Source organism: Spea bombifrons, chromosome 6, assembly GCF_027358695.1.
Source record: "Spea bombifrons isolate aSpeBom1 chromosome 6, aSpeBom1.2.pri, whole genome shotgun sequence".
Taxonomy (NCBI): domain Eukaryota; kingdom Metazoa; phylum Chordata; class Amphibia; order Anura; family Pelobatidae; genus Spea; species Spea bombifrons.
In genome coordinates, this window is record NC_071092.1 from 32,267,926 (window position 1) to 32,288,586 (window position 20,661).

Sequence of the window (20,661 nt, forward strand, 5' to 3'; positions counted from 1 at the left end):
GTTTGAGACCACGCTGTACACCTCGGGTTTTGTGCAGCAGGAAGAATAAGTGGTAATAGCCCATGAGTTCCGACATACCCTCTAGATTCTAAGGGCCCCCCTTTACCTCTTGTAGTTGAATTGTTATGCTATACATACTACCTATGTCCTGTTTACCCATTGTACAATAAATAATAATAACAATGCAAAATGCAAACAATTTTTGTTTTGGAGGAGATTAAATTGACAAAATATTTCTTATACACTACATCCTACAATGCTCTATTTTCTACTTATTTTTAAAACTTTTGTGTTGGAGGTCCGTGCAGGTTTTTTTTTTTACACTTCGTAGCTCTGGCTCCTGCTGACAGAGGGGAGATCAGGCTGTCATCAGATTCCAAACAGTGCAAGACATAATAAAACATACGGCACCCATAAGCAATGGTCTTTTCGACGTTTACTATCATCACGCGATATATATCTGAAGCTACATAGAGACACTTTAGACAATCATGAAAAGGTGTGAAAATTATAGACAATCATGAAAAGGATTCAAGGCTTTTACTTCCGATATAAGAAATATATGCAATAAACCCTTAAATGCTTATATAAACTATTAGATTTTATTACCTAAATTGCAGAACTGTTAAGGCTTGCATGAATGTAAGGAGGATTTTTACTCTTCATTGTTTCTGACGCTGTTCAGTAATGTTGTGTGTTTCTAAGCAATCGCTGTGTCAATGCTGTAATCCTGTAATTACTGTTGTGCATTCGTGGGAAAGAGGAGGGAAGATCTAGACATTATAACCTTCCAGATGACACCAAATGTCCCAAGTGCTCTGCAATCCAAAGAGGACTCCTCCACCTTCAAGACTGTGGGCTTTAGCCGTTTTATTCATACAATATCATCATGGTCGACAGCCATAACTGTGCATCTAGCAGTAAGGTAAGAACATAATGTGAAGTCAGATGGTGTATTAGAGGACATCTATTAGATCTATTAGCATGGAAGGTGCCGAGACTCTCTCCCTTTGGAAACAGTGTTTATCTTGCAAGAACATTTGCTAACCTGATGAATGACAACATGCAAAGACTCATAATGTACTGGTTCAGGATATTATCAGCTATGCATAAACATGGAAATGGCTCAATATTTTACTATCCTAGACTTATTATGGCATATATTTGCATAAGTGCTGCTTTTTAACCCACTCCAGAGAAGGCTTCAAAATTTACACGAGAGTCTCATAGGGTTAAAGTGCAGTCGCACTGATTATGCTCCTCGGTGAGCAATATAACCATTTAAAATTAGATAGGACTCTGATATAGTGGGGGTTTAGCAATATATGGTTATATAGTGTGACAGAAACCCCAATATTTATCCCGCATATAGGTGCTTTTTTGCTTGGTGTATGCTCATTTCTTGCTTTTCTCGGGGAGCGTAGCCATTTCTTTGTCTGGTATTAACGTCACATGCATGTATGTATAAATGATGAATACGGCCGCTATGCTGAATTTGCAAATTCAGTGGAACTTTTCATGCGATTTCATGTGAAATATGAAATGACACTAGCGGTCTGGTGAAATTTGTTTTAGTGTCTGCTTACTATGAATGTTTTTTTGATTTTATAAATATGTTTTATAAATGGTATATGCTTTCATCAAGAATTTTATTTTGTGCTGTATTTAAAAAAAGGGCCCCAAATGAATAATTAAATGATGAGCGTATGCAGCAGCAATTGACGAGAAGCACAGGAATAGTTTTTTTTAGCAGCAGTTTTTTAGCCGTGTAAATTGTGTTTACTCTTCTTGCCACCTTCTATCAAATGATATTTACACTGAGCAATTTCATCAGATAAACGTTTATTAATTTGGTAAGTATAACAGCTAATTATAAAAATGCTACTGTACTTAATCTCATTATTTAACAACAAACACTAGAAACATAATTCCCAATTCAACATCCAAACCTTTTCCAGAAATAATTCTAATCCCGCTTGTACGGTTCATATTCTTTTCTGGGAACACTTGTGATACAAAAAGCAGGTTATGTACAAACTGAAAAGATTTCCTTAAGTTTCTGTGTTACTTTAGTGCGATGAAACCTTCAAAATAAAAGAATTTGCTGAGCAGTTTAGAAAATGCCATAAATGTTTTGTCTAAGTGGAGCAGCACCTTAAACTTAAGGAATTCTGTGAAATAAAACAGCCGGTTTCAGAGTATACTTATGGTTGCATTAAAACAGTTCACTTAAAACCTCTAAAAAGGCGTACGACACGGCTAGAACCACACAATTAAATAAGCCAACCGTTTTGTTTGATGTATTCTCGGTGCTAGCCCAGCTACAAACAAACATAGCCATGAATTTATTGTGGTGTAGATACAGAAGCTGGGTGTGTTTTGTAGACATTTCTAACATTGAGGAAAAACATGGCCACCGCATGTCCCTTTAAACCCTATGCGGCCATATATAAACATCCAGCAAAGGGTGGTCCAAGACAAAGAGATCCCAATGGTCCAACACACTTAACAAGCCTGGATTATAAATAATGTTCCGGGTAAAAAAACAAAAACAAAGCTAATATATACAAGATGATCACATGGCTCAGTGCTTTGCTTACTAAAAATATACTCAACAGATACAACAATACTAAATATCATTTGCTTATACAAAATAAAAGTATCTGGAGTGTCATACAAATAAATGTCAGCGTACATAACGGTATTTCACAATAATTCAGCAATTTAAATAAAAACATTAAAGTAACAGGGTTGGTAATTTGAGGAGAGGATCCACATCACACTATGGCACATGCAAGAGGGGTGTTTCTCATACTACTGGAAGAATTAACCCTGACAATGTGTTACTTCGTGAGAATTATAGGCAATATATTATTTTTATAATTATGATTTAAAAAGTAATTGCAGAATCAATGGTCAAACAATGATTCAGTGTACTGGGCCATGGGAAGTTTGCACATCCAATACTGGTAGCAAAACAGCTATAGGAAAATAAGTCTACAACAAAAAGACTGTTTTTTTCACGCAAATGTCTCATGAAAAATTAGCTTTTGAGAAACAAAAAGACCCTTTTGTTGTTATTTCTACAATTGAATCAACATGTTGCCGTTTTTTGTTTGAAGAACTTAACTCCTCATACTTTTATACTATATTATACTGTAAGTGAGAATGCATAAGGATTTGTTTTGGAGTGCTCAAGTAAACAAATAAAATAGGATAATTTGATACCGATATATAAAAATATAAAATGTGCAATAATTTAAAAACAAAAAAACATTACATTAATGGAAGGCTTGCTTAAAAACAAATATAATAATAAAGATGTATCTTAAATTTGGTTCTTTTTAAAGGAAACTGCTCTATAAAATGTGCTTTAGGAACAATCACACAGAATTGGTTAGTCCATAAATATGATTTGAAGGTTGTGGGATAAATGCTGGAAGATACAAACCAAATGGGTAGGTAAAAGGGATACGTCTCTACATACCAAATCCCCTTAATACAAAATAATGAAACAGGAATACAGGACTGCTATTTTTATAGATGAGGTATAGTCCCTTGGCTCCCTCCAGTGGTAGTTTTAGGGTAGTGAACCTCATTCTTGATTTCTGCATTCTTCAGTTGTCCAAAGCAATTCCATTTAAATAAAGATAAAAAGTTTTAAAATGTTTACACAAAATATCACATTAGAATAATGGGGACACTAATAGAATTCCATCATATTGTGTATCAAGACATTCTCTTAATTGAGGAACTGAGAGAGGTCTTCCTTAATTTCTGCTTCATCCCAAGGACCATGAATGTTATCTTTGAACAGCTGTAGCTGGATTAGCCAGTACGGACAGAGAAATGTCACAGAGAGGAGCAGCAGGAGGAACAGCAGGGCTCCTACTCCTGAGATACTAAGAAGTCCAAGCAGAGAAAAGATAGCAAAAAGAAGCGTGACACATCTATATGTCCTGGGAGTGTAAGCTCTAAGCTTCCTTTGTAGACTTGGCCAGAGTGCAAAAATTTGGATGGCAAAGGTCACCATAGCAAAGGCATGAAGGGAGCGAGGAAGACGGGAGGCAAGACACACGGAAGCGAAGATGGCCACGTTTATAGAAAGAGTGCTAGAGACTACAGCTGCATTAGCCCCATAATCGAAAAAGACAAGGTGCCCAAGGAGCATGAGGACAGACATGGCATAAATAGTGTCAGTGCTGATAGATTCAGTCAGTGTCTTGAGTACTGGAGAGAAACCGTACGTAAATGCCAAAAATACAAGAGAACTTTTGAGGTCATCCCAGCGTGTTCGGCCATTGTCCTTTCTCCCTGAACCATGGTCTACCGCATCAAACAGTAAGTAACCAAGGAGTGTGAAGGCCAGTCCCACCCCAAAGAGCCTTAGAGGGGACAGCAGATCCTGATCCATGTACCACCAGATGACACAGAACACGCAGACGCTGCACAGCTGCTGGATTACTACTGCAGATTCGAAGACCACAGACCAATAGCGATAATGACGCACATAAATGTTCTTCCTTAGTTCCTCCAAGAAACTCTGATCAACATAATTGTCAGGGAAAGGCTGTCGTTCATAAAGAACTTTCTTCCAGACAGGGCAGAGACCAACTGGATCTGGTGGAGGACTTTCTTCTTTCCATGGCATATTTGTATAGTGCCCTGTGTAGGGGCTCTGTAGTACAGGACTCATTTTCCTTTTATTAAAGCAAATGTAGATTACAATGGGATCTGGGACCTAAGAAAAAGAAGAAGAAAAAAATGTTTGTAAATCTCTTTGTAAACCCTTTTTTTGGGTTTCAATAAACTTTGTAAAATACGATATTCCAACATATAGCTAAAGTTATAATTGTAAATTTCTCTGATTAGTCATCAGTTAGTTTAATGGTAAGAGGTTAATAAGAAAAATGTAGACAGACATGTTGGGTTGGGAGAAGATGGATACCTTAGTCGCAGTTGATAACATAGAAAAAATTATGCAAAGTTACTTAAGCTTTAAGACCTAAGAGGTCTCCTCTTCAGACGGAAAGATGTTACCACTACTTGCATATGATTTTAAAGTAAATGACCACCACGAGGTGACCCCCAATATTTTTTTTCCCAGGCAAGCTTAGATCGTACAAAAGCCTTTGCAGCCAGCTTACAAAAACAATTTTTGTACAGATACATACTATTCTCATAGTGATTACATGAATGGCCTAGGGGTCTTTGGTAATTTCTATGCAGAGACTGTATTGATGCTTCATGAAATGACACGCTCTCCATTATCCCTCTTCCCACAAAAGGTGGCAATTCTACATATTGACCGCCTACCCAGACAGGACAATTTTTTATGTGGACCCAGAAGAAATGGTACAGCCCAAACGCAACTGGAGATTCAAAAAAGGTAAGCGTCATATGGCTCAGGACACAGGCAACATTCTTTATGGTGTCATAAATTGTCCTCTATAATACAGCTTGTGTGTCTAAACCTAAGGTCACTCCATCAACGCCGAGCATTTGCTTTCAATCAACAAACACTATCAAGATCAAGTCCCAACCTGCAGCAGGAACTAAAAGTCTTAGTAACGTCACTTATGAAGCAGAGCTCTGCAGAACATGTAAGTGAGACTAGAAGTAGTGATGTCATAAATGTTTACATTTTTTAACAGCAAAATATGCATTGGAGGTAGGGTTTTTTATGATAATGTCATTACATGTGTAACACAAAAAGTAAAGTAAAGGTCAGGTAGTAAAATGTTATATTCATGCACAACAAAGACAGGGGAGTTAATGGATAGACTATTTTTTAAACGGAGGGTATATGCAGGTCATTCCTGCCAGGGAGCGTTTACAGGACAGTTGTGGTTTAAATTCCATCGCTTGAATAATCTCCAGCAAGAAGGACTCATCAGATCCTGTATAATGCAAAAGGTTGTGGGTAAGCTCACTGTGGTTGCATCTACACAATGTGACACCAATGTGACTAATGCAACAGCATAACACAAAGAAACACATAACTCATGTTGAAATGCTGTATTAAAAGCACATGTCATATCACAATATGGTGGGGAGGAGGTATCATGTGTCAATACTGTGACAAAGTATGAATAAGGCAAGAAACACTAATTCTGTGCATCCACTCTTTATGTGAATAATATCATGTAAAGACTGGCCACTAGGTGGCACTGTGCTCAAACTTAGCACTTTACACTTCTCAGGTGGAAAAAATTAGTTTGTAAATAAAAGTACTATTAAAAATAAAAAATACACAATGTGAATAACCACTATTTCAATACTGCCTTCCCTGTGCAATATGCAAAACCACACTTTTGAGCACATTCCTTCCTATAAGCTTAAGAATTAAATTTAAAATACTCCCCTAATCGATCTTTACGTTCTTCCCATGGGCTAAGGTGCTCCAACACACTAATCACCTCTTCCTTTTCCTATCTACAAGACTTTACTTGTGCTGCTCCATACCTCTGGAACCTACTTCCATCAAACCTTTAGCTTTCACCCTCCCTCCCAACATTCAAGAAAAATCTCAAAACCCACTTCTACAAGGAAGCCGCGCCATCTTAGTTGCTAGAAACTTCTCTGATGCAACCCCACACTACCTCTCACCTTTCTCTGTGCCTTATGTTTGTCCTCACTCCATTCTCTCAAGATTGTAAGCTTGCGAGCAGGGCTCTCTCCACCTAATGTATCGTTTTGTCTTAGTCTGTCAATTCTCGTCTTGTCATACCCCTTGAATATATGTATTGTAAAAAGTGCTGCCTAAATTGTTGGCGCTATATAAATAAATGATAATATTTTAACTAAAATCAAACCAAAGACAATGTTAATGTTAATTCGCTCTCGTAGCAAAAAATGTTTTAGTTTTAACAATCCCAGTTAACACAAGCCAGCCCACGTGATTTTGCTACTTCCAATGCAGAGTATGCCGGAAGATGAAAAGCATGCCGGTGCGGGGACCGTATCAACAACAGAAATATCGACAGTCGATCAGCGTGAGGACTTCCCAGCAGCCTTTCAATCACAGCATGGACACATGTTAAAGGCTAGGTGAGCCTATCTTTTCACTAAGTGCTAGTATCCCTGCAACAATCTTTGCATGGGGAGTGGGGAGAGTGGATTAGCTGAATGCCTCTTATCTACCGTCAAGTTCTGTTTCTATCAGTTGGAGGTGCTAAAAAATTTGTCCTGATCCAGCCACTGGGGTGAGGGGAACAGATGTCACTCCTGTCACCTCCAGCAGCGTGAAACATTTTTTCACCTTCAATACGGTTGTATGTTAGGATTAAGCACAATTTTTATGCCGATGCTAATTGCTATAAGGTCCTGTTTATGCTAAGGTGCTGTTCCTTAGGACCTCCTAAAATATCCCCAGATAAGGTCTGCATTGTGTAGAGAAAAGTAAAAGAAAGCTGCCATTATATGTTTTTCTTTTTAATGCTCCCTGTCTATTGAAAATTGTATTTAAAAGTTGATTGAAATACTACAGTTGCCTAGAAATAAAGTCCTGTCACTCTTTCAAAGCCCTCCCTCTGTGTATTACATCACAGCAGTCTGACCGCCTATAGCCACTCGCACCAAAGGTGTTCCATGGGGTTGAGGTCAGGGCTCTCTGCGGCCGGTCAAGTTCTTTCACACCAAACTCATCCAACAATGTCTTTATGGACCTTGCATTGTGCGCTGGGGCACGGTCACGCTGGAATAGAAAAGGCCCTTCCCCAAACTGTTCCCACAACGTTGGCATAGATTTGTCCAAAATGTCTTGGTATACTAAAGCATAAGATTTCCCTTCTCTGGAAGTAAGGGTCCTAGCCCAGCCCCTGAAAAACAGCCCCATACCTTTATCCTTCCTCCTAACGTTCACCCCGGCATCCGCCACACTCAGACTCACCCATCAGACTGCTAAACAGAGAAGAGCGATTCTTCACTCTACAGAACAGATTTCCACTGCCCCATAGTCCAGCGGCGGGGTGCTTTATACCACTTGATACACAAGGCATTGTACTTTGTGGCATAATATCAGTTTATAAATAATCCACAATTTTGGATTAACTTCTTAAATTCTTGTTCTTGGCTACAATGCTCCTATCTACCAATATGGCAACATACTAAAAACCACTGTCTAGCTGCATGCTTCACCCTTGGCTATTAATTAAGGACGTGTGACATACCAGGAATATGTTAAGCAACCTAAGCTGTAAGCACTGCAAGGTAGTCATTTTCCTGCGTGCCATCGAGTAAACCCAGGAATATCAGATTTATGGTTCATGTGCACACATAAGTCACATTAGACTCACAACTGTCAAGTCAGCATTGCTGAAAAGCATGTGGAAACTTCAGTGTAAAAATAGCTAAGGGGGCCTGGGATATTTGCTTTTGAAGCATAAAATAGTTCCACTTGACCTACTGAGGCAGAAGGTTCGCTTGTTTGACCTTTTCGGAGGTCAATGTTTTAGGCTGCTACACAGCTCCAGAGTTATTAAGACTGGTATTACTTCACCTACCATTTAATTACTTTCATAATAATAAAGGGCTATTCCAATCCCCCACCATATATATATATATTAACGCACATAGACATCCATATTCCACGAACCCAAGGGCGTTATATTACATGGAAATACATATACATTTATTTTCTCAAGCACACAAATGTGAATATTGCACAACACTGCTTATTCTTATGTTAATATGGAAAAATGATTGTATGTAAGTTTTTGACATAAGGAGGCAGGATGACTTTGCATGCTCCACGCTATATAAACCACTCGCTTCAATGAATTCAGCTTGTGACCGCCTGATGAAGCTGGTGTCTATGCCGTTGAAATGCTAGACGGAGTTTTATTTACTTGACTAGTGAGTGTAGAATGACTGCAGATTGATCTTTACATTAGCTAGCTTTAGAATTGTTCTACAGATAGGAAGTAGTCAGCTTTATAAATGGTGATAGCCTCTGAACATGTTCTAGGAGTCCTATGATTAGGTAGGAACTGATGCTACAGTGCCTTCAGGGGCAACTATTCTAGCCCTAGCCTTTAATTATTCATTCTTAGGATATCCTAATGTGTGTGTACGGGTATTATTGTGAGTGGCTACAACTCTTTTTATGTTGAAGAGGAAATATATTAAAAGCAGTTACATTTTATTCATTAGCCTTACTCTTTTTATATGCTATAAACCTAATGGGCTCTATTCGCTAAATCCAGGGTTTGCAGGAGAATTGTGCTTCAGGTCCTTGAGTTCATAATAAATAGTGAAGTGAGAACTCTGTTTAGTGAATAAGCCCCACTGTCATGACAGTGTTACCGAAAAATGAGCATACGTGTGTTTACCTATGTCATTTAACATAGAAAGACGTTTGATTTTCACTTACATGCAAGAGTAGTAGAAGCATTATTAAACACTCATCCACATCTACCAGACAAGCACAACCACAACCACAAGGACTTCTGGGTAGGCGCATGCAAATAAGGTCAACAATGATCACCTTTTGCCTCTATATCCACTTTATACATGGATTCCTTTACATGCAGAAAAGCCAATGTTGTCATATTCTGGCTTTTCTGTGTCCATAACCTCTACTTCCAAGTATGTATTGGACCCAACCACATACAAAGTCTCAGTGGTTGCCGAAACAGTCCAGACAACTTTATCTATGGCAGATGTGCTTCTTTACACACTATCACCAAACCTGTGAACTCCCCAGTTCAAGCTACCCGGAGCCCTCCCTTTTCTAGGGGAGTGGGAGTGTAAGTGGGCACGGGAAATGACACTTCACTCCGAGACTCTGGGTGAAACACGTGGAGTTCTGGGTATGACTTGTATCACTCATCTATAGACACACTCTAGCCCAGGCCTAGCCAAGCAATAAAGTACAAGTGAATGCAAGGTTTGATACTACTAGCTCCATATTAACAGTAAAGACAGAAATAAAAACATACACACACAAAAAAAGTTTGTTTTCACAAAATTTAAAAAAGGGATGTAAAATGTTCAGCTGATCTTATGCAAACAGACAAAAAAAACATAATTTTTCACTACTGGTCAAACACACTTACAAATCAATGGAGGAAAGGAAAACCCTGTTAATGAAAAACAAGCAGTCAATAGATGAAATGATGACAGGAAGATTAACAGGCACCTGAAATGTATTCATCAATCATCACCAGGCACTTTGTTTTTCCTACTTTCCTCTTTCAGTGATGGTTTATGTGCTGGCTATGGCAATGCAGAGAAAAGTTAGATGCCAAGCATGTAAAAAGGACTAGCCTTCCACAGCATTAGCGTGAACAATGTATAATAAGTGAACTGGGGGTTAATACTTGATGTGAATCAGTTATTTAGGCATAGTAACGAAAGGAACCATTTTTAATCCTGTGAAGCAGCATACAGCACCACTTATAAGCAAGCAGGACAGGCAAAGTGTGAATGAGGGCAAGCGTCCCTGACAAGGACTGTGTTAGTCACTGGTGGGACATTCACATACAGGCTATTGCTGTTACATATATGTATTTAAAGTAGAATTAAGAGCCCAGAAGCAGTTCTTGAGAGTAATTACTTGGTTACAAATTACATTTACCCTTTGCAGAATACAGATAAATTGCTTACTGATACAGTAAATTATATTATGATGCCAACTACTTAACACTTATTTATAGAAGTACTAATTAGTGTGTTGCTTTTAATTAAACATGCCCTGCTTATAGTCTCATGAGGTTCTCTCTCTGCATGCGTCTCTTTAAAGGTTGAAGCCCCTACGGCCAGTTCATATCCAGGGACCTTCGGTGGCTGGGTGCCAAGGCATGTTACCAGGTAAGATGTGTCTTCATTTCAGTAACAGAACATCTCCTGTTCTATAGCACAGCCACTGATCTGAAAGGGCATTAGTCGTATAAAGCATGGTTTCCCAAACTTGGGGTCTGGAGTGAGTAATGGGGGCACAAAATACCCATCACTCAGGTGTGCCAGGGCTGTCACTCTGCCCTCGATGTACAATCACATTCAACATAGTAAGAATCTCAAGAATCGAAATACAAATAAGGATCAGATTCCCTCAATGTATTACTGTTTTCAAAATAGGTATTAAGCACCGCCGTATTATTAGGCCACATGGCTGTTCTTGCCTTGTGGGCCAAAAGTTACTTGCCCAACACTGGTCTAGAGAAATATGTGCCAATAGCATCAGTGATAACATACAGCTCAGTTTTTATCTTACTGTAACTTTTACCCACTTTGGCTAAAAGACTAATCTCAGATGCTGAATAGTTAAAGTGAAGATAACTTGCACTGGGACCCCTGGGGCACATATCTGCGCTATATTAGCTATAGAAATTCTCTGTCCTGCAGCTGCTTTGGAATAGGATTTCCATGGAAAGGCAAGGTGCATCCTGGGAGCTCTCATTTAAGATTATGCATGCTATATCTATCCTGTGCTTACACGTCAACATCCTATTGTACTTTTCTATCTACACAGAAAGGATCCAGACAAACCCAGCTCTGGACAGTCTAACCAGGCTTCAACATCGGTGGTTTTCTGGCCGAACTCCGATTTTAGAAACCTCACGATTTAAATCCCTTGCGTCCAGGACTGGGCACAAAGTTCAGAAAAGTAAAGGACTATCTTAAAAAGAAGAGAAATCAGACTGCTCATCTCAAATTACACAGAAACAGTGTATAAAAGCAACTCATACCTGGAAATGCAAGTTTAACATCTTCATACTTTATGTCCATTTTATGTGTGCACTATAACCTTTAACAAAAGGTATGTGTGATTAGATTCTATACCTTGCACTGTATGGAAGGACCTCGGGCATTACTGACCCTTGCTCACTCATTTATACACACACACACTTAACATACACATGCTCCAGGGGCACCAGGGACTAGCTAATTAAAGATAAGCCAAAGGAAGGCTAGTAGAGCATTCCATGATCCGTTGCACATTATATGACGAATGCATGATGTCATATGGATGAGGGATCTACGGTCTGTGCAGCTTCTGCGGACGTGTCAATATACGGCGATTCTTCTGCTGGGCTGTGTCATGCAGTGTGGAGGGATTTGATGTTATCATGGCTGGCTTTATTATACATTTTAGTCTCTTAAATTTGCCTTACCCAAACCTATTGCCTTGCTTAGCAGGATCCAAATCACATAATTCTGTACATGCTATTTAAAAGCTATAAAGTGTAATATAAAGGTGTTATTTGGTCAAGTTTAAAAATCAATGTATTCTCGTGATTTACCAGATCATGTGATATGAAAGAGCAGGATGGTGGGCTTTGCTCACAAATGAACATACTGGAGTGGAACTGTACACCAAACAGTATATAAAATAACCTAGTTCCCCAGTAGTATTTCCCCTACTAACAAATGCATTGCAAATCATCAGCCAGCACAGATTACCGAATTTTCACATACTTTTTACTAGATTCAGAAAATTTGTGGGAAAGCGCCTGTGTTGCCCAGTTTTATATATATAACTTGTGCGCTGACCTAGGCCAGAACCCCCCAGCCACCCCTCCATGTTCGGCATCCTACATACAATAAAAGGCTCTGAACGCCTTTGAGAAACAGAGCACCGGTATATGACACACATACTAAAAGGACACAGTCTTTTAATTGTGTAAATAGGCTGCTTGGGAGAGCAAAGATCTCCAATCCAACTGGCCCAATGAGCAGTGGGACACCCTGTTTTATACCATGGGGATTGCCACCCCCCTGCACTTGCCACCATAAGCTTAGGCCTAGTCGGCCTAGGCCAGAATACGTCTCTGGTGTTACCCTGCAAACATAATACTAACAACCGATAAGAGAGAAAAAGCGTTACCATTTACTGTCCACATCAGCTAAGTGTTTAAACACAACTGAGTTGACAGTTTGCCAATAAAAAATGACTGTGCATTTCTTTCTTCCAACACACTTATTGTTCTGAGTCATGGTGCTCCATTAGCGCTTGTGTTTATTCTGTATAATATTCTGCGTTCAGTTCATGTTCTTATCATGAAGTTACAAAGCTTTTGACGTGTCACTGGATAAGTAAGCGGACGCACTCTCGGATATGCCACCGCTCTGATCAAAGTCTAGTGGGTCACAGTGACATAAGCACCACTGACTTCATCAGGATACATAGCAGTCAGGGCACTGGGTTATATTTACTCTGCGGTGGGAAAAAAACCCAGCATGATTTAATAGATAGCAACGTGGCAATCGGACTATAACTACTCACATCTTCTTAAGTTACGAGCCAACTTTATCACCCAGCATGCAAACACCATAAAATACTTCCTACTGTGTTGTTCATAGCATTCAACCTAATAAAAAGAGGCATTTCTTTTGGAGTCGTTCAAACACTAACCAGGGAAGTTTATTTTATTTTTAAGAAATAAACAAGGCAAATGGTTATAGTCTTCTAATGGGCCAGAGGCCATGGCCTTTTCCTAGAAGGGCCCACCGAATAGCGTGATTTGACCATGAGGTTTATAGAAGGGGAAATAAAGTTGCTTGTATGTTCTGGCTAAAGCAGTTGTCCTTGAGAGGACATGCGGACACACCTGAATGTCTGTGGTATTCACGAGTAGGTGCAGTTTTTCCAGGGTATTTAACTCTGTCAATTGTCTTCCAACACCTGATCAATTGTGAGAATTTCTGGTAGAGGGCAATGAATACAGGTTTTAAGTTAGCTGCCAATGAGAAGTCTGTGTCGTGCTAGAAACACATAGAAATCTAAATGGAATGCTATGTAATTATAAAAGTATGTTCTTTTTAAAGTATTTACATGGTGATATAAGGACAACTTCAAACGCTTAAAAAAAAAAACATTGCCCAGCGGGAGTTATGAAGAGAACCAGTCCAACAGACTTTTAAAACGTGAGAATTTATCTAAATGCCCTTGAAGGACAGGAGATGTCACATCATGTTATAACTGAATCGTGTCAGTTACTTGTCAGTCCTATTACTGGGCCAACCCTTCGTGACTAGCCCCTTCTGTTAAAATGTGTCATCTCCTTACATCCAATGCTGGCAAAGTCAATATTTTCAGGCTTTTGATTTTTGGCTCTTTTGGAAAGTTTGGTTGTTGTGTTGATGGGAAATCCACACTTTACACCTGTATTTTGCATTAATTCAACAGGTAAGGAGACTGATAAAATCTCAGTGATTGAACTATGCACTATACAAGATTATCTAAGGTCTCCATGCACATGAAGCTTCCTGGGGTTCGACCTAATAACGTATAATAAAGCGAGAGACTTAAAAACACAACTCTAATGCCACCTGTCCCTTTAGTGAATAGAGTCAATAGTGGTTTTCATGATAATACTAAAAAACTTTCAAACCCATTACAAACGATGCATTGTGGGCCTGTACATGTACGGGCTTTGTCATTAAGGGGTTAATGTGACAGACATACCAGTACGTGCAATCTGTGTGCCGTCTTTGGCTTTAAAGCTGACCATGGTTAATTTATCAATAATGACCAGACTTTGCATTAAAGTGCATAACGCATGGCCGTTAAGAACATAATAAGGTGAAATCACTGTGTATTACACTACCTTACCTACCCCTTCAGTATAGGGAGGGTGTGGAGGGATTTAGTGCTCTGGAAAGATTCTATTTGCAGATCAGAGTGACCTGTCTTTTAATCCAGAGCCAGATAATATCAACTCCACGTAGCACTGAGATTAAAAATACTCTGTAAAGGTGGTTAAGATTTAAACTTGTCATGGAAGTATACGCCCTCTTAATAGGCACCTAAAAGGGGTATTTTTTTAACTTACATCTTATGTCAATGTTGATGATGTATAGGGCATTCAGTTTTAAAACCTGATTATGTAAATTAATAAAGACAGAATTGTGCTATCAGGGCATTTCTTACATACTCTCTATATATACACACACACACATTCTCTTGAACCTCCTATTCTGCCATTCTGTCATAGCTGTATGGGGTTCCTTTAAATGTTTGTGGTATTCTAGTTTGCAAATACATATGAGGGCATTCTGCAGATTTCCCCATATGCATTTGCCCCTTCCCTGCCGCCCCAGCTATTTTGCACACAGGAGATGTACATATACTTACTGCCTGCCAGCCTGCACTGGCTTGGCAAACACTGTAGGGTCTGCTCTATTCAGACACCTGTGCGAATGCAAAGCAAGCGCTCCCATTCAATAGAAATGCTTTGCTGATGCTGACTGGCTGCTTCAATCAGCCAATCAGTGGCAAGAAGTGTTGGTCCCTGGAGGAAAAGGGGAAATGCAGCAAGAGGGATTCAATGTCAGGTAAGTCTTATTTTTCCATTTTGAAGAGCACTTAATTTTTTAAGAGTACTTAATTATAGTACTAACAGAATGCTTTAATATGCTTTCTTTTTATTGGAGATGTCAGACATTTAATAAACAACATTTAACATGGTTTACTACTTCAAAACAAACTTCAAAGGGTGCACTACAATTTTTAGATTTTACTGTGTCTTTTCCACACCTACAGTAATTCTCCTTTATAGATAATAAATATGTTTTGGAATCTTCTGTACACTCTCTACCGCCTTATTTTTCTAATTTTGTTTTTACCTATTTTAAGCAATGGAGACATTTATTACACATAAGTAAAAAAAAAAATAAAACACAATATCAAATTAGAGATTTCCTAAAAAGTTTATCTAAGATTTGAGCGAGTGTATTTTATACAAGTGCATTTTATACCTTTGATGTTTCCATAATAATCAATCATTTTCTGCGAACAGGCATTTTATCTTATTAAGCTTGAGGTCCTTCTGTGTCACTGGTCACAAAGCGGTTTGGAAGCTTAGCGAGACCATAATATTTCTTGTACTTTTTTCATGATGTAGAGACTTAGACCTCAATTAGTCCTTCCTCTTGTAATTTATGCCTATCCCTTCCATTAAACATTAACTATCACTGTATTGGCCTACCACAGCTGATGGAAGGTTATTTCATTTATCCACCACCACAACATGTTCTGGTCCAAGGGGCAAGTAAAGCCCATCAGCCGCTCCCCACATATGTACACACACTCACGCTAACACACTTACACTAACACACACATCCATCCAAACACACATCCATACTAGACTTGTGCATTTGGATATTAAGAGCTAGGGCGTTTTCAGCACTAATAATGTATTCTGCCAGACATATTTCCCACAGGAGCAAGGAGAGGCCGTTCATTTATCGGTCAGCCTTGATATTAGCCATCACCCAGAACATTTTCTGCACCAGTTTCAAACATACCGTATTTGCTCGATTATAAGACGAGGTTTTTTCCAGAGCAAATGCTCTGAAAAATACCCCTCGTCTTATAATCAGGGTCGTCTTATAATCAGACCTCAAATAGGTCTGATTATGAGACTGAGATCCAGATCCCCCGCAGCGATGCAGAGGACCTGGATCCTCCTGTGTTAACCCCCCCCCAACTTACCAGTGCTTCTGAGTCCCCGGTGCTTAGTCCGGGCTGCGTGTAGAGCTCTACGCGATACAATCGCGTAGAGCTCTACACGCTTCCCGGACTAAGCCCTGGGGACCCAGATGCAGGGGACCTGGATCCTCCTGTGTTAACCCCCCCCCAACTTAGCGGTGCTTCTGAGTCCCCGTTGCTTAGTCCGGGCTGCGTGTAGAGCTCTACGCGATATAATCGCGTAGAGCTCTACACGATACAATCGCGTAGAGCTCTACACGCTGCCCGGACTAAGCACTGGGGACTCAGAAGCACCGGTAAGCTGGAGGGGGGGGCATAACACAGGAGGATGCAGGGGACCTGCATCCTCTTGTGTTATGCCCCCTCCAACTTACCGGTGCTTCTGAGTCCCCGGTGCTTAGTCCGGGCAGCGTGTAGAGCTCTACGCGATTCGCGTGGAGCTCTACATGCTGCCCGGACTAAGCACCTGGGGCTCAGATGCAGGGGACCTGGACCCTCCTGTGTTATGCGCCCCCCCCCCAACTCAGAAGCACCGGTAAGTTTGGAGGAGGGAGGGGGAGTGTTAAATGGGGGGTGTAAAGCATTTCTGGAGGCAGAGTGCTCTGTGAAATGCCTTTTAACCCCTTTAATGCCACTCTGCCTCCTGAAATGCCTTAAACCTCCCTATATGCCACTCTTCCCCATAATATGCCTTTTAACCCTCTAAGTGCCAGAGTGGCATATAGGGTTAAAAGGCATATCATGGGGCACAGTGGCATATAGGGTTAAAAGGCATATCATGGGGCACTGTGGCATTTAGAGGGTTAAAAGGCATATCATGGGGCACAGTGGCATATAGGGGGTATAAGGCACTTCTGGGGCAGATGTGCATAACTGGGGGGCAGGTTGGAAAATAGAAGGAAATAAAACCAAAATATTTTTCTCAAGCATACCTTTTATTAAAAAAAATAGTTTACATGAATTAACATTTACTGGTAAAACTTTTTTCCTATAGGGTCGTCTTATATTCAGGCTTTTTCTTTTTTTCCTAAATTAATATTAAGATTTGGGGGGTCGTCTTATAATCAGGGTCGTTTTATAATCGAGCAAATACGGTAATACCAAGCGGTCATATTCCAGCAGCATGCACGCTGTTATAATGCTCTGCTGATCACTGCCTAGTTTATATTTGGTAACCGAGTTGTTCCATTTACAAGGACAACATCTGCATTTACACAAAGAGAAGGGAGAGAATGTATGGGCTTCACTGCAAATGCGATCTCATTCCGGTTTCTTTTTTGCAGAATAATAATAAAAAAAAATCTTCTGTTACTAAGCAACCAGAATGCATTGAAGTGGGCGTAGTTACTAGAGGACCGGAAGTAAGGGTGACATGTAATTTTTTTAAATCAGGAAGACACATGCTTTAAATGACATTTATCATTTCTGCTACACGCTAGGGGTACGGGCCATCTAGTATCTGCTTCCCCCTCACTGCTGTCACGTAGTATAACGGAGTATAATACACACGTTCTAAACAGCACATAACTTACTCTTAACATACACAGGATACATTCACTGAACTCCCCTCCTCTCCCCCACATATTTCGCCCAAGCTGCTAGTGTTATCTACGGACCCCTAGGGACACAGAATAGTGCTGGAGCGCTTCGTATATTAACCTTTATCACCCGTGCCCCTGGCTTACCTTTAGCTAAAAACAAATTCGTCAACAGCGGATATTGACCACCATCACAGCAGCGCCGACAACGGACTACAACATCCAGACTGCATCGCAAATATCATGTGACTTGCTGGTGAGCGTCATTGGGCGGTAAATGCGATGAGGCGTTATTTTCCGCCTGAGTTCCTGTCGTACAGATAGTTATGTTAGGCAGACGAAATTGTTCGCTTTCGCTTATTATTTTGCAGAGCATCTCATACTGATTTCTGCTTAAAGCTGCTAGAGCTGAACAGGTTTATTACCCATATTATTGGGGCTGGATCTGTGATGCTTTATCACCCTAGTGATGTCAAACGTGTATCACTATAGCAACATAGAGCATTTGTATGTTATATACATATATGTACAACATATACAGTAGTATAACACAGAGAAGGGATACAATTCAGTAGTTAAATCAGCAATGTTATTCCTGTCCGTATCTGACTACAGATTAGCTGTTACATGCATTTATGGAGTGCATCCTTTGCTTAAAGCCCTTTGTGAATGGTGGAGTCAATTAAGGTACACTTCAGTATGAGAAAAGAATTCGCACACGGAGGTATGTGCAAGCAAGCGAGATTAATCAGCCGTATACAATAAACCCACCATTTCCATGACAGCTTTTTTCCACTGCATTACAGGCTACGCACACACCGTTTATCCTGTCAAACTACAGAGAATGCGCTGTCTCCGTAGTGACCATTTCACACAACACTCCCGGCTTCCTCGCTTTGGTATGATCCTTCAGACTGGCGCATCTCTTATGACAGGAGGGGGGAGTTAACACGTTCTCTGCCACAGGCACATGGTGAAAGTGTTTTTTTTCTTCTTTCTGTATCACAGAGGCCCTGTTGTTTGGAGGAGACGATGCAGGCACCTCCCTCAAGACTAAACCAACACGGTCGAAGAGGGAGGGGGAGGCAATCGAATCCATTTCCTGATTGGTGGAAGCGGCTGACGCGTCTCCTTCCACCTCAGCTGGCCGTGTAGTTAGAAGCGCCCCTAGGGTAACGGCCGCGTTGGACTATTTTCTCGCGTGGTGAGGCTTGAGGAGTGGGTGAGGGGGCTTCTGGGACATTGCTGTCTAGGGCTCCACGGGAATTCGGTTTCACTGGAGGGCTGAGCTCCGTTGTTCCATAGGAGGGGTCGGAGGATGCTGGCGAGAATGCGACAAGAAGCCGGGGAAAGATGACGAAGCGACTGATGATAATATTCAGCCTCTTCCTGATCTCAGTCTTATGGTGAGCGACACATGGAACGATATAATTTACGGTTTAATGAGGCGGTAATCCGCGTGTCTCGGGCTGGGTGGGAGTTGGACGCACCTACCTGTGAGAGCGCACGTTTGCCTACCTGTAGCCATCGTGTGGCCCTAATGGCAGGCAGTGGCCCTCACTGACAGCTACGAGTCCTGGTTGCCGGGGATCCCTTCCCCACACAGTTCCTGTTGCTTTGCTGATGTATTTGTTGCTCAAAAGACTATCTGTTCTGGCATTAAAATATAGTCATAGTAAATCACTTCTCCCATAATGTATCTTATTATCTTTTATTCATATGGCGCCAGCAATGTACGCAGCGCTTCTTCCACTAAATACATGCAAAGAGTACGACAGAAGTAGAACTCACGCTAATACAGACCGCTATGTTGGGTACTGATGACTCGCTTACACTGCTTATGTTTTGTGTTCTACGTAAACCTGAATATAGTTCAGGTTACATGATATATAATTATATGAGATGTTTTATTTTCCCGGTGCTAAAGGATTCCACAGACCTTTGCATTGGACGTTATATACTGCGTTCTAAGCAGAGACAGAAGCTTTGGAGCCACTGCTCGCTATAGATTTTAATGTAAAGTAATAGTTTGTGTTACACAGAGTCCCTGCAGTTCTGCTTAATCATTAAATGTCAATATTCACGCACATTTCCTGCAGTAGCAGGATCTCCGTTGGTATGACGGGTACATGTGGGGCCATCGCTTCATCCTCTTCTCCAGGGTTACTGTAATACTGAAGTATACTTTTTGTATACTTAAAACCTCACAGATATAGGTTTCTTTAATTCGCTCCATCTTGATGTGAGAGATGGGTTCTCACCCCATCACCCCATGTTTCATTGCATGTTTTAACAGCTCAAGTATCTGCAATGGTAATGTCGGAGCTGGAAGCTGGGTAGTAGTGGGACCTTGACTGCAATATATGATCGACTGAAGGAGTAAGCATTCTTGAAGACTGTGTAGGCCAATCTGGCATGCCGATGATTCCCACATTCGGGTTTTGGAATGTCCGTGATGATCGCGTTCACAAAAGTTAACTACTGCAAGCATAGAATAATTAGTGAAGATTCCATCTCTGTGAAGGGGGTATGGAATAACTTGGCTTATGTGACATGCGGAGCTGCTCTTGTGCGGTGAGAAGTTGCTGAATATTGATTGTTGGCCAATGTGTGTTTTGTATAAGGTGATCGTTTCCTTGTGAGAAACAATTGCTTATTTCCGAGTCATTATCTTGCGAAACTTGAACA

The 20,661-nt window shown here is 40.5% G+C and overlaps 3 protein-coding genes and 1 long non-coding RNA gene across 9 annotated transcripts in view; 2 read left to right on the top strand and 2 right to left on the bottom strand.

The window, feature by feature from the left end:
- Positions 1 to 625: 625 nt before the first annotated feature.
- On the top strand, positions 626 to 12,205 carry LOC128500806 (uncharacterized). The gene is made up of 6 exons (XM_053470084.1): positions 626 to 925; positions 5,289 to 5,389; positions 5,480 to 5,603; positions 6,923 to 7,050; positions 10,745 to 10,812; positions 11,474 to 12,205. The coding sequence occupies exons 1-6, from the start codon at positions 890 to 892 to the stop codon at positions 11,623 to 11,625; spliced, it is 609 nt and encodes a 202-aa protein (XP_053326059.1). The 5' UTR covers positions 626 to 889; the 3' UTR covers positions 11,626 to 12,205.
- LOC128500807 (uncharacterized) lies at positions 1,700 to 2,440 on the bottom strand. The gene is made up of 3 exons (XR_008354951.1): positions 2,272 to 2,440; positions 1,950 to 2,236; positions 1,700 to 1,916 (listed from the first exon to the last, which is right to left on the bottom strand). It is a non-coding gene; the product is annotated as an uncharacterized LOC128500807 (long non-coding RNA).
- On the bottom strand, positions 3,008 to 18,258 carry PIGC (phosphatidylinositol glycan anchor biosynthesis class C). 2 transcript variants are annotated; one of them, XM_053470082.1, is made up of 3 exons: positions 18,121 to 18,258; positions 13,554 to 13,647; positions 3,008 to 4,741 (listed from the first exon to the last, which is right to left on the bottom strand). In XM_053470082.1, the coding sequence occupies exon 3, from the start codon at positions 4,694 to 4,696 to the stop codon at positions 3,743 to 3,745; it is 954 nt and encodes a 317-aa protein (XP_053326057.1). In that variant the 5' UTR covers positions 4,697 to 4,741; positions 13,554 to 13,647; positions 18,121 to 18,258; the 3' UTR covers positions 3,008 to 3,742. The 2 variants fall into 2 exon arrangements, with proteins under 2 accessions (XP_053326057.1, XP_053326056.1); XM_053470081.1 differs by lacking the exon at positions 13,554 to 13,647.
- Positions 18,259 to 19,095: 837 nt separating this feature from the next.
- SUCO (SUN domain containing ossification factor) overlaps positions 19,096 to 20,661 on the top strand; it is a 36,428-nt gene continuing 34,862 nt past the window's right edge. For 3 of the 5 annotated variants that reach the window (XM_053468837.1, XM_053468838.1, XM_053468840.1), the window contains exon 1: positions 19,096 to 19,379. In XM_053468837.1, the coding sequence (XP_053324812.1) occupies positions 19,327 to 19,379 (53 nt within the window). In that variant the 5' untranslated portion in view covers positions 19,096 to 19,326. The remainder of the gene's footprint in view (positions 19,380 to 20,661) is intronic. The other 2 variants (XM_053468842.1, XM_053468841.1) reach the window with 1 other exon arrangement.